The sequence below is a fragment of the Thalassophryne amazonica genome, chromosome 16 (assembly GCF_902500255.1).
Source record: "Thalassophryne amazonica chromosome 16, fThaAma1.1, whole genome shotgun sequence".
In the NCBI taxonomy this organism is placed as follows: Eukaryota; Metazoa; Chordata; class Actinopteri; order Batrachoidiformes; family Batrachoididae; genus Thalassophryne; species Thalassophryne amazonica.
Window position 1 is genome coordinate 560,962 of NC_047118.1, and position 13,763 is coordinate 574,724.

At 39.6% G+C, this 13,763-nt stretch overlaps 1 protein-coding gene across 1 annotated transcript in view; it reads right to left on the reverse strand.

Moving 5' to 3' along the window:
• The window catches only part of slc25a39 (solute carrier family 25 member 39), a 39,180-nt gene that overhangs the window by 20,529 nt on the left and 4,888 nt on the right, over positions 1-13,763 (reverse strand). The window contains exons 2-4 of the mRNA XM_034189770.1: positions 10,882-10,987; positions 2,537-2,596; positions 2,183-2,233 (exon numbers count right to left, since the gene is read on the reverse strand). Of these exons, the coding sequence (XP_034045661.1) occupies positions 2,183-2,233; positions 2,537-2,596; positions 10,882-10,978 (208 nt within the window). The 5' untranslated portion in view covers positions 10,979-10,987. The remainder of the gene's footprint in view (positions 1-2,182; positions 2,234-2,536; positions 2,597-10,881; positions 10,988-13,763) is intronic.

Consider the following 13,763-nt stretch of genomic DNA (forward strand, 5'->3'; position numbering starts at 1 on the left):
CTGCGTGTATTTGTGTATGTTACCGATACATATTTCATTGCAAGTTAAAAAAAAAAAAAAATAAAAAAAAGAAGTGTGGCGAGTGAAAGGCTGTTTTTAGTTCAGTGTCACACATTGTAGATAAAAACAGAAACAGGCTCACAGCTGATAACACAGAGAAGCTTCTTTTCATCAAAATGAATCTGCCCCTCACATTTTCAAAACAGGCTTTTAGTCTCTCAGACAAACAAAGTTACTGATGAACAGTTTCAGTTCAGTTCCTGGTGTATATTTTGTAGTGCTGAAGTCCAGAGGTTACATTTCAGTGAGATGTCTGGCAGCATCATATTTGTTAAGAAACACATGCTTAATGTTAAAGGACAATTTGTTGTAGTCAAAAAGTGAAGTTAACTGACTTAAGTGAAATGTTCGTAAATAAAAACAAAGCTAATGATATTGGTAGCAGTTACAGTCAAAAGTAAGGAACAAATGATGAATAAAACATGTTTTCAAAATCATAAAACTGTAATGATATCATTGAGTATTTGTATCGGTACTCTGTATCGACGAGTACCAAAATGTATGTACTCGTACTCACTCTGGAAAATAGTGGTATCGGTGCATCCCTAAAAGTAACTGCAAGATTTGCCACATTTGCATCAGCTTCATTATTTTGCACTGGAGGTTGCCACCTGGAAGATTTTGACTGAACAAAACAGATCAAATAGAGTCAGGGTCTGTGCACCTTCTGATAAAGTGTAGCTGGAATGTCACACCTCTGAAAATCCTTCTGTTTCACCATGAAACTGTATAACCGGTGATGCAACAGAGAAAAGTTTGACAACTTAACTGTTGAAAAGTTTGACAGATAAATTCTGTTGTCAAAGCTAGTTTTTTCCAACTTTGCCTTTTGGCTAAAATAAAGCACTTTCTCAGTAGACGTGATCTTGAGACAGCCATTCATGCTTTCATCAGCTCCAGACTTGATTATTGTAATGCACTTTATTCGGGCATTAATCAGTCGTCTCTTGCACGTCTCCAGTTGGTGCAGAATGCTGCTGCTCGTCTTTTAACAAACACTTTTAGACGTGAGCATATTACACCCGTCCTGTACTCACTCCACTGGCTTCCAGTTCGTTTTAGAATTGATTTTAAAAATTTTAACGTTTGTTTTTAAAGCTATTTATGGCCTTGCACCTCCCTACTTGTCTGAAATTTTAACTTTGTGCACCTACAGTAGGACATTAAGGGCGTCTGGCCAGCTTTACTTAGATGTTCCAAGGTCAAGATATAAACACTGGGGTGATCATGCTTTCGCAGTAGCTGGTCCCAGACTGTGGAATGGGCTACCTCTTGAGTTACGTACTATTCCTGACCGAGCACTTTTTAAATCTAAGTTAAAGACATATATTTAAACTGGCTTTTAACACTTAGTGGGGAGGCGACATGTTCTGTTATTTTTATGTTCATGTGTTTGTGTTTTATTTTTGTACATGTGTTTTTAATGTTAAGCACTTTGGACACCAGTCGGTGCTGTAAAGCGCTTTATATATAAATGTTGATTGATTAAAAAGTTGCGTTATGCACAGTTTCTCCAGACGGAAGCCTTGAACTCCTTCAGAGTTATCGTGGTTTCCCTCACTAGTCTCCTTCTTACAGTCTGACACATCTGAAGAAAACTGGCTGCAAATGTAATGTTTGTATTGACAGTAGTCCTGATATTTAGTTTGTCCAATTACTTGTGGCTTCTGAAAATTACTAAATCTCTGTTAACTCCTTGAATTAAAGATGAAAACCGACTGTTTCACTTAAATTCCCCCTTCAGTGGTGTCCAGAGGCAAATCCAAACATGTCACTGTTCAAAAATCTACAGACCTGATTGTACAACAGAATGAACCATATTGAGAAAATCCTCAAGTTGAGTTTGAGTTAGTGGGGAGTCACTCAGGAAGCATTTTAAATGTTGTTCTCAATGTCCTAGAATGACTAACCCCAGGAAAAGTTGCAGCACTGCAGCCATGTAACATTACCTCATCAACTAGAAGACTGAGGAAGAAAAAACAGAAAGCTTCACTGATAGTAAGCATGTGGATATATTTACTCTGTCCAAGGGCAAAACATGTTTGTTAGTGAGTCATGTGACCCCCACAGAGAAAACTGCAGCCATGTTTAATCAGGCAGCGATGGCCGGACAAATACTCACACTTTGAAGGGCGGATGACACTGCCCCAGGTTGCTGAATCACAGGATAGAGCTAAAAAACAAAACACGGAGTATTTATTTGTAGTTTTAACACTTTTGTGAGATTACCGTTGCTCAGGTTAGCTAATAGGCCCCATTCGCCTTGCACATGAGGTGTCGTATCACGAAGTGTTCACACTATCACACCAACCCTCAACAGTGCTTTGATAAATGCTTAGGACAAAAGTTTTTTTTTGTTGTTTTTTTAACTACAGAGAAATTTGACCTAGGGGAGCCACAAGGTCTTCAAAAATGATCAACTCCATGAGCAATCCAAATCTGACATTTTTTTTTAAAGACAGTGGTGTCATTTCACCTTGGCACAAAGACGTCTGCTGAGCCTGCAGCCTGATCTTCACAACATCCAGTGGTGTGACTGTAAAATAAATTCAATGAAAGAACATCAACCTTAACAATAGTGTTTTCCATAAGGAACTTCGAGTGCTGTACAAAAGATTAAAAACATGCACACAGCTAAATAACCAGAACAAAACTAGAGATCTGTGATCAAGTGCACAAAATGAGACAGTCAGAGAGAGCCAGGTGTGATGCAATGTTCCTGTTGGTCATAAAAATGAAAGCTGGCCAAAGAAAAAAGTCACAGATCTGTGTTAGATATGACAAGATTACACCGTCTCCATTCAGTGTCGTTTGGAGTCAAAGCCGTGACATCCAAGTCTGAAGTGGATGAAGAACCAGTGCTCAGTAGCATCTTGGAACTCAATACCTTTCAGCTAATGCTACTGCATTTTTGTGCACCATGTCACACAACTTAAAAATACTGACATCTTGTTTGCATTGTTGTACAGCTAGGATCCTGATGAGAGTGCACAAACATGAGTACATTACACCCATCCTCCACTCACTCCACTGGCTTCCTTTCTCCACCAGGATTGAACACAAGGTCTCCCTCCTCACACACCAATGTATCTATGAGCATGCCCCCCACATCAAAGAACTCCTCAACCCACAAAACAATACATTCATCCTGCTCCACTCAACACTTGAAAATCCAGCCTTCTCTCCCACCTCTCTTCTCACCCATGTACAACTCATTAGGCCACCTTTTCTTGTTTCTTATGCAAGTGCAGCCATTAGATCGGAATGTGGCAGTACCAGAGTGACTGGCAGTTTGAGCTTTCTGACTTTGAGAAAGTCAAAAGCCCCTGTTATGCATGTATACATAAAGAAAAATTACCAAAAAACAAATTTAAGACTTAAAAAAACACTAAGCTTCATGAATTAAATGTAAAGGCAGTTTTCTTTTAAAAGTTTGCAGTGACAATGAGCTCTGTTACATTTATTTTATCATTCCATATTTGTACGACAATATCTGACGGAAAACAGACCATGTTTAGTTTTACAGAAAGGAAGGTGAAGATGACTATTCTGTTTGGTGTTATATGAATGAATCTGAATTTAACATGAACAAATTTCTAAATGCTGATTGTAAACATAAAGGTGAGAACATGTTATTGTAAACACACATCTGATGAATATTTATATTGTATACTGTGAGAATGTTCAGTTTTTTAAAAAAAGAAAGCCTTCATTCATCCCTCAATGGGGAAATTTCAGTGTCACATCGCAGCATAGAACAGTAGGAGTAGACAGAAGGGCATGCAAAAAAAACAAACAAGCATCTCTTAAAAACAAGATCTAAAAAAGCACTGCGTGCTGGGTAAAGCTAAGGCTACCATTGTTCAGTTCAATACTGCATTGCCAGGATGATACACACCTCTCTGCAACTTCTCTCCCCCTGCCATCCCCCCAATACCCCATCCCCGTAGAGACGGTGCCTGCTCCCAGACGACCAATAACCAGCAAAAATCTATTTAAGCATAAAAAAAAAAAAAAAAAAAAAAAAAAAAAAAAAAATATATAGCACCTTCAACTGCACCACAGACTACAACAGTTAAATGTGGCTTATTAAACATTAGGTCTCTCTTCTAAGTCCCTGTTAGTAAATGATATAATAATTGATCAACATATTGATTTATTCTGCCTTACAGAAACCTGGTTACAGCAGGATGAATGTTAGTTTAAATGAGTCAACACCCCCGAGTCACACTAACTGTCAGAATGCTCGTAGCACGGGCCGAGGATTAGCAGCAATCTTCCACTCCAGCTTATTAATTAATTAAAAACCCAGACAGAGCTTTAATTAATTTGAAAGCTTGACTCTTAGTCTTGTCCATCCAAATTGGAAGTCCCAAAAACCAGTTTTATTTGTTGTTATCCATCATCCACCTGGTCGTTACTGTGAGTTTCTCTGAATTTTCAGACCTTCTGTCTGACTTAAGCCCCTTTCACATCGGGGTGCTCCCGGTTGCACTGTGCGTCATGACGACGACGCCGCGTGGAAGCAACTGTGCCGAGACGATGCAGCTTGGCGCCACAACAGCGCGAGGGCGCAAAGGAGGAAGCAAGTCGGGCGCCGAAAAATTAAACCCGTTTAATTTTTTTGGCGTCCTGTGCTCGACGCAGAAAGGAAGTGGTTCCAGTGCAAGTCGGGGCAAAGAGGCGTTACCCGAAGCCAATTTATGATTCCTGCTGTGTTCCATTGTTCCCACAGTATAAATCACACAGGATCGTTTTTATACCGTGTACTTAATGCAGTAAAAACTACATGCTGAAGAGAAAAAAAAAAGAAAAAAGCAGACTGTCAGAAATATCCAGTAAAAAGTCCGGACATCTCTAGTCCACTCATGGACGTTCGTTCACGCGTGCACATGTGAACAATTAAAAGAAAAAAAAAGTCTGGCTGCAGGCATTAGGTCCTTGTTCTCTGCTCAAAGTCTCACATCACAGTTAAAGGACAAAAAAGGACATAAGTCCTGAGACAGGACATGTCAACATCAAGTAGAACTCCAGACATCTCCACATTTGCTTGACAGTCCGTTCGCACGTGCATCTCGCGGTCAGAGGAAAGAAAAAAAAAAAATGTCTGCAGGCAGTTAGTTCCTTTCTCTGCTCAGACTCTCTCATCACAGTTAAAAAAGGACATAAGTCCAGGACATGTCAACATCAAGTAGAACTCCACACATCTCCACATTTGCAAGGACGGTCCGTGCGCGCGCATCTCACGGTCAAGGGAGGAAAGATGAACTATAACAGAAATCAGAGCGCAGCCCTGCAGCTCAGCACAAGTACAAGAGAAGTCAGAGTGCACAGTCTGTCTGCAGCCAAACTGTGCACTCTGACTTCTCTGTGCAGAGAACCTGCAGGCTGCGTTCTCACCTCCTCTCGGCCCCCTGCTGCTCGCACCTGACGCAGAAATTCCTGCGTCGTCATGACGCCACAGGGAGCAACCTCGGTGTAAAAGGGGCTTTAGTGCTTAGCTCAGATAATTATAGTGGGCGATTTTAACATCCACATAGATGCTGAGAATGGCAGTCTCAACACTGCATTTAATCTATTATTAGACTCAACTGGCTTCGCTCAAAATGTAATTGAGTCCACCCACCACTTTAACTACACTTTAGATCTTGTTCTGACTTATACTATGGAAATTGAAGACTTAACAGTATTCCCTGAAACCCCCTTCTGTCTGATCATTTCTTAACATTCACATTTACTTTAATGGACTACCCAGCAGTGGGGAATAAGTTTCATTACAGTAGCAGTCTTTCGGAAAGCGCTGTAACTAGGTTTAAGGATATGATTCCTTCTTTGTTATGTTCTCCGATGCCATATACCAACACAGTGCAGAGTAGCTACCTAAACTCTGAGTGAGATAGATTATCTCGTCAATAGTTTTACATCCTCATTGAGCAGAACTTTGGATGCTGTAGCTCCTCTGAAAAAGAGAGCCTTAAATCAGAAGTGCCTGACTCCATGGTATAACTCAAACTCGCAGCTTAAAGCAGATAACCCGTAAGTTTGAGAGGAAATGGCATCTCACTAATTTAGAAGATCTTCACTTAGCCTGGAAAAAGAGTCTGTTGCTCTATAAAAAAGCCCTCCGTAAAGCTAGGACATCTTACTACTCATCACTAATTGAAGAAAATAACCCCAGGTTTCTTTTCAGCACTGTAGCCAGGCTGACAAAGTCAGAGCTCTATTGAGCCGAGTATTCCTTTAACTAGTAATGACTTCATGACTTTCTTTGCTAATAAAATTTTAACTATTAGAAAAAATTACTCATAACCATCCCAAAGACATATCGTTATCTTTGGCTGCTTTCAGTAATGCTGGTATTTGGTTAGACTCACTCTCTCCGATTGTTCTGTCTGAGTTATTTTCATTAGTTACTTCCTCCAAACCATCAACATGTCTATTAGACCCCATTCCTACCAGGCTGCTCAAGGAAGCCCTACCATTAATTAATGCTTTGATCTTAAATATGATCAATCTTTATTAGTTGGCTATGTACCACAGGCTTTTAAGGTGGCAGTAATTAAACCATTACTTAAAAAGCCATCACTTGACCCAGCTATCTTAGCTAATTATAGACCAATCTCCAACCTTCCTTTTCTCTCAATTCTTGAAAGGGTAGTTGTAAAACAGCTAACTGATCATCTGCAGAGGAATGGTCTATTTGAAGAGTTACAGTCAGGTTTTAGAATTCATCATAGTACAGAAACAGCATTAGTGAAGGTTACAAATGATCTTTTGGCCTCAGACAGTGGACTCATCTCTGTGCTTGTCCTGTTAGACCTCAGTGCAGCTTTTGATACTGTTGACCATATTACAGAGATTAGAGCATGCCATAGGTATTAAAGGCACTGCGCTGGTTTGAATCATTTATCTAATAGATTACAATTTGTTCATGTAAATGGGGAGTCTTCTTCACAGACTAAGGTTAATTATGGAGTTCCACAAGGTTCTGTGCTAGGACCAATTTTATTCACTTTATACATGCTTCCCTTAGGAAGTATTATTAGAAAGCACTGCTTACATTTTCATTGTTACGCAGATGATACCCAGCTTTATCTATCCATGAAGCCAGAGGACACACCAATTAGTTAAACTGCAGGAATGTCTTACAGACATAAAGACATGGATGACCTCTAATTTCCTGCTTTTAAATTCAGATAAAACTGAAGTTATTGTAACTGGCCCCACAAATCTTAGAAACATGGTGTCCAACCAGATCCTTACTCTGGATGGCATTGCCCTGACCTCTAGTAATACTGTGAGAAATCTTGGAGTCATTTTTGATCAGGATATTTCCTTCAGTGCACATATTAAGCAAATATGTAGGACTGATTTTTTGCAATCTCTAAAATCAGAAAGGTCTTGTCTCAGAGTGATGCTGAAAAACTAATTCATGCATTTATTTCCTCTAGGCTGGACTACTGTAATTCATCATTATCAGGTTGTCCTAAAAGTTCCCTGAAAAGCCTTCAGTTAATTCAAAATGCTGCAGCTAGAGTACTGACAGGGACTAGAAGCAGAGAGCATATCTCACCCATATTGGCCTCTCTTCATTGGCTTCCTGTTAATTCTAGAATAGAATTTAAAATTCTTCTTACTTACAAGGTTTTGAATAATCAGGTCCCATCTTATCTTAGGGACCTCATAGTACCATATCACCCCAATAGAGCGCTTCGCTCTCAGACTGCAGGCTTACTTGTCGTTCCTAGGGTTTTTAAGAGTAGAATGGGAGGCAGAGCCTTCAGCTTTCAGGCTCCTCTCCTGTGGAACCAGCTCCCGATTCGGATCAGGGAGACAAACACCCTCTCTACTTTTAAGATTAGGCTTAAAACTTTCCTTTTTGCTAAAGCTTATACAACCCCTGGCAAAAATTATGGAATCACAGGCCTCGGAGGATGTTCATTCAGTTGTTTAATTTTGTAGAAAAAAAGCAGATCACAGACATGACAAAACTAAAGTCATTTCAAGTGGCAACTTTCTGGCTTTCAGAAATCAGGAACAAAAAAAAAAAAATTGTGGCAGTCAGTAACGGTTACTTTTCAGACCAAGCAGAGGGAAAAAATATGGAATCACTCAATTCTGAGGAAAAAAAAATATGGAATCACCCTGTAAATTTTCATCCCCAAAATTGACACCTGCATCAAATCAGATCTGCTCGTTAGTCTGCATCTAAAAAGGAGTGATCACACCTTGGAGAGCTGTTGCACCAAGTGGACTGACATGAATCATGGCTCCAACATGAGAGATGTCAATTGAAACAAAGGAGAGGATTATCAAACTCTTAAAAGAGGGTAAATCATCACGCAATGTTGCAAAAGATGTTGGTTGTTCAGTCAGCTGTGTCTAAACTCTGGACCAAATACAAACAACATGGGAAGGTTGTTAAAGACAAACAAACTGGTAGACCAAGGAAGACAAAGTGTCCAGACAGAAAACTTAAAGCAATATGTCTCAAAAATTGAAAAATGTACAACAAAACAAATGAGGAACGAATGGGAGGAAACTGGAGTCAACGTCTGTGACCGAACTGTAAGAAACCGCCTAAAGGAAACGGGATTTACATACAGAAAAGCTAAACAAAAGCCATCATTAACACCTAAAAAGAAAAAAACAAGGTTACAATGGGCTAAGGAAAAGCAATCGTGGACTGTGGATGACTGGATGAAAGTCATTCAGTGATGAATCTCGAATCTGCATTGGGCAAGGTGATGATGCTGGAACTTTTGTTTGGTGCCGTTCCAATGAGATTTATAAAGATGACTGCCTGAAGAGAACATGTAAATTTCCACAGTCATTGATGATATGGGGCTGCATGTCAGGTAAAGGCACTGGGGAGATGGCTGTCATTACATCATCAATAAATGCACATGTTTATGTTGATATTTTGGACACTTTTCTTATCCCATCAATTGAAAGGATGTTTGGGGATGATGAAATCATTTTTCAAGATGATAATGCATCTTGCCATAGAGCAAAAACTGTGGAAACATTCCTTGCAAAGAGACATATAGGGTCAATGTCATGGCCTGCAAATAGTCTGGATCTCAGTCCATTTGAAAATCTTTGGTGGAAGTTGAAGAAAATGGTCCATGACAAGAGCCCAAACTTGCAAAGCTGATCTGGCAACAGCAATCAGAGAAAGTTGGAGCCAGATTGATGAAGAGTACTGTTTGTCACACATTAAGTCCATGCCTCAGAGACTGCAAGCTGTTACACACTGCTGAAATGTTTTTTTTAAGACTGGCAACTTTTTTCTAATTCAACAGAAGCTTCTGCACCACTTTTTTTTTTTTTTTAAAAACTGAACATTCTCACAGGCTCAAACTGCCGGTCACTCTGGTACTGACACATTCAATCAAAATCAATCAATTTTTTTTATATAGCGCCAAATCACAACAAACAGTTGCCCCAAGGCGCCTTATATTGTAAGGCAAGGCCATACAATAATTATGTAAAACCCCAACGGTCAAAACGACCCCCTGTGAGCAAGCACTTGGCTACAGTGGGAAGGAAAAACTCCCTTTTAACAGGAAGAAACCTCCAGCAGAACCAGGCTCAGGGAGGGGCAGTCTTCTGCTGGGACTGGTTGGGGCTGAGGGAGAGAACCAGGAAAAAGACATGCTGTGGAGGGGAGCAGAGATTGATCACTAATGATTAAATGCAGAGTGGTGCATACAGAGCAAAAAGAGAAAGAAACAGTGCATCATGGGAACCCCTCAGCAGTCTACGTCTATAGCAGCATAACTAAGGGATGGTTCAGGGTCACCTGATCCAGCCCTAACTATAAGCTTTAGCAAAAAGGAAAGTTTTCCAATCTAATGGCTGCACTTACATAAGAAAAGGTGGCCTAATGAGTTGAAAATTAACCCAGCAGTGCCATTTGGCATCACCCTGGCAGTTCTAGTGTTAAATCTCCTCCACACACTCAGAACCAGGTTAAGGACCATAGGAGATAGGGCCTTCTGTGCTGCTGCCCCACGCCTGTGGAATGCCCTCCCTGACACCCTGAGGGCACTACAATCCACTGATTGTTTTAAAGGAAGTCTAAACATTTCTTTAACAAAACCTATGGTCCCTCCTTTTAGATGTTTATTTTAAATTTTTTCCATTAAAAAGTTGTACTTATATGCTGCATGATGACAACAGCATTTATTGAAATTATTTTCAGCCAATACATCCAATAAAAATAGTTATGACAAACCTAACAGCCACAACTGCATGCAAGCAAATACCACAAACAAGTTTTTGTTTCAATCTCTCCATCTGTTCACTTAGTACATTTTGCCCAGATGAGGGTACATGTCCACACCATTGGCAAAAACCCAGGGCTGACATCCAGCTATAACACAGAATTTGAACCTACAGCATTGTGGACAACAGCTCCTTGACCACTTTTCTGAGTGCAGTTTCAGTAGAATGCCAACTGCAATATTTTGAAAAGAGCCTTGTCTGACAAACATTTCTGAATTGGATTTGAAACCTCCCTCATGAACTTTGAACATAAACACCACACTGGAGATATACTTTGCCAGAATTCTTTGATCCAAACAAACCGTTAGAGAAATGTCGCTATCGCACTCTCAAAGACTGTGTGGAACCACACCCCTGGTGAGTGACCTGTCCACAACAATCAGAACACAAGCTCCCAATACTGAGCAGAGATAGTTAACAAGCCACAATCAAGACAGCAAGTTGTACAAGTTAGTCAAACAAACAAGCAAATAATTCAGTGGTTAGCTGAAGCCTTTGATAGAAGTTCTGCTTTTGGGTCTTTGTTCTTACCAAAGCCAGATGTGATGAGCGCTCCAGAGCCAGAGGCCAGCATCTGTTGCACTGGAGAGATGGCAGCAACTGGGCGGGTGACAGCTCGCTCTCCCATTGTGGCGTCCTATCACACAAAAACAGTGACGCACATGTCACAGTCAAAACTCTACTCCAGTATACACCACAGCTTGGCACCTGTACTTCAGTGCTCTAGAAAATCAACAAAAATCTTGTGTTTAACACAAATAAGTTCTAGGGGTGGAACAATACATCACATGTTGTGATAACCACATCGTAGGGCCTGTAATAAATTGTATCTTTTTTTGATTTAAAAAAAAGAAGTATTGTGACACCATGGAAAGTCAACGACTGCACAGAAGAACAACAATTGTCTCTTCCAGAAGAATTATACTTCAGCATAAAGATAAAGTTAAACATTTCTTTTTACCTAATGAGCGTGTACAGTGATGTAAACAGGTGTATTTTGATATCGTAATGTGAAGCAAGTGCATCACTCCACCCTTTATAAGTTGCGTTGTAGGTCATCCTTTATATCGCAATGAGAGCGCAACAGATACAAGCTTATCACTAAGTTTTGGAAACAAAACTACAGGGCTACCCAAATTTGACTAAACTGACAAAATTTAGTTTCTACTGAAATCCAAAGCATTACAAAGTAGCAGTATTTTTTTTAAGCATTTTTCAAAATTACAGTTCATTTTAAGGAACATTATTTATTGGGGGGGGGGATTCCATAAGCAGTATTTATTTTTAATGCCATCTGCAGGAGGACTAGGGTTGGGTTAACAGCCTTTTTGCTTAACGATTCAACATCTGAAAGGAAATGCTTTTGACAAACTACAGATTTTGTTTATTTCTATTTATGTCCAGAGATCAAGGATCCAGTGACCAATTTCATATTTATTTACTTTAAGTCTCAAAATGTTGACAGAAAACCTGTAAAGCCTACTTTTAGTACACACAAGACGTATTGATAAGGGAATCGATAAAGAATGGGATCAATAATGGCATCGATAGGACGTACTAGTCCACATGCATGAGTTTTTGAAAAGATTAAGTTACCTTTGACTGTGGGTTATGCACACACACATAGCGTGCATGCCGGCATCCATAAGATGTCATGTAAAATACTTCTAGAGGTGTTATCTGGTTACAAAAACAGCATTTTTGGATTTAGAAGTGTTTATTTCTCATTAACCTTTACATATGACAAACATGTTAGATTTACACAAACGCAGTTATTTTGAAGCATTTTCCACCATGTTGGATTTGCAGCCAGAGAGAAATCAGCCACTGACGTTACAGTGCATCTCTACTCTGACTGGCTTTCACCGTCTTCTTCCCATCCCCTCGCAAGTTTTTGGAAGCCCCCACGTGACATATGATGTTGCTATGGTGGGTTATCATAACCTGTGGTGTCACTGCCGTAAATAGTTCAGTCCCTTCAGGGGAACTTTTCAGTAATTTTTTTTCTAGACTATCCAAATTTTGATCACACTGGCAATGTCATATCATAAACCCCTTTTTAAAGGCTAATTAATAAAACAATAGTGGTGTCTATATCTATCTCTCTCATATATATATATATATATATATATATATATATATATATATTTCATTCCATAAACGGAGTTTGCAGCTAGCAATCAGACTGTAAGGTCCGGTGCAGCCTACTCTGATTGGCTATTATTAGATTCTAAAAACAGCATTTTCAGTTTTAGAAGTGTTTACTTCTTGCTCGCTTTTACATAATATATGACAAAGATGACATTTAAAAACAAACAAAACAGTTTTTGCTACCAGCCTGTGATGTCACCACAGTAACGTCCGCTAAATGTTTTATAAATCTTACCAGAGGTGTTATCAGGTTACAGACACAGCATTTTCAGTTTTAGAAGTGTTTATTTCTTGCTAGCTTTTACATAATAAGAGAAAAGTGTTATTTCTATCTAAACAATGAAGTGACATTAGCAACTAGCGACAACAGGAACAGACATCACCACGCTTATGTGCTAACGTCCACAAGCTCATGCCATAAAAATTAGGTGCAGAATGTGACATTTTAACATCTTAAAACACCTATTAAATAGGTCAAAGTTAGTCATCTTTGAACTTGTCCAAGGTCTGTCCCAGGAATGTTCCCTGTGAATTTGAAGACTGTGGCAGTAACAAAACTGGACTTATGCTGTACACAGACAGACAAGTCTTTGCAATACCCGATGGCCATATGTTGGCCTCGGGTAAAAACATGTTAAACAGCAAATGAGTCACAGGCTATCACACGCCACCATCTGTTCAGAATGCACGTTATATCAGGTTGTTACAGAAACACATGCCAAAGATTCAAGCATCCTCAAGGTTATGCAATGCGATCTTTGTCTCATTTCATCAGGAGGTACATGAAAAGGTCCCATACATATGTATTACACACACACACTTGAAATTGATGGCAAGGACCTACAGGCAAGACGCACTCAATTGTTACCAGTTTAAAAGTGCAGCTTCTGCAGTGCACAGATCGTAAAATCAGTCATAAAAGTAACAAGTTTTCTCAACTGCCATAATGTGTATGTGCATGTTTCCCCTGCAGTTCTATTCAAAAGATGACAACAAAACTAACAGCAAAAGTGCGATACTGCATTTGTCATCACAATTAACCAGAAAATGCTGCTCGTGATTTTTTCTCTGCACAAATATTGTGAGGGCACTGCAGTCATGTGTGTTAAACATCAATAACTAGCACATCATTGTTGTACGTGTGACTGAAGTATAAGACAAGTGTGTCGCAACAATCAGACAATCATCCTGTGGCAGCATCAGGGGACAATTTAGTCCAACAGCATGACGTGGGAGATGACCTTCATAAACGCTGGCATTTA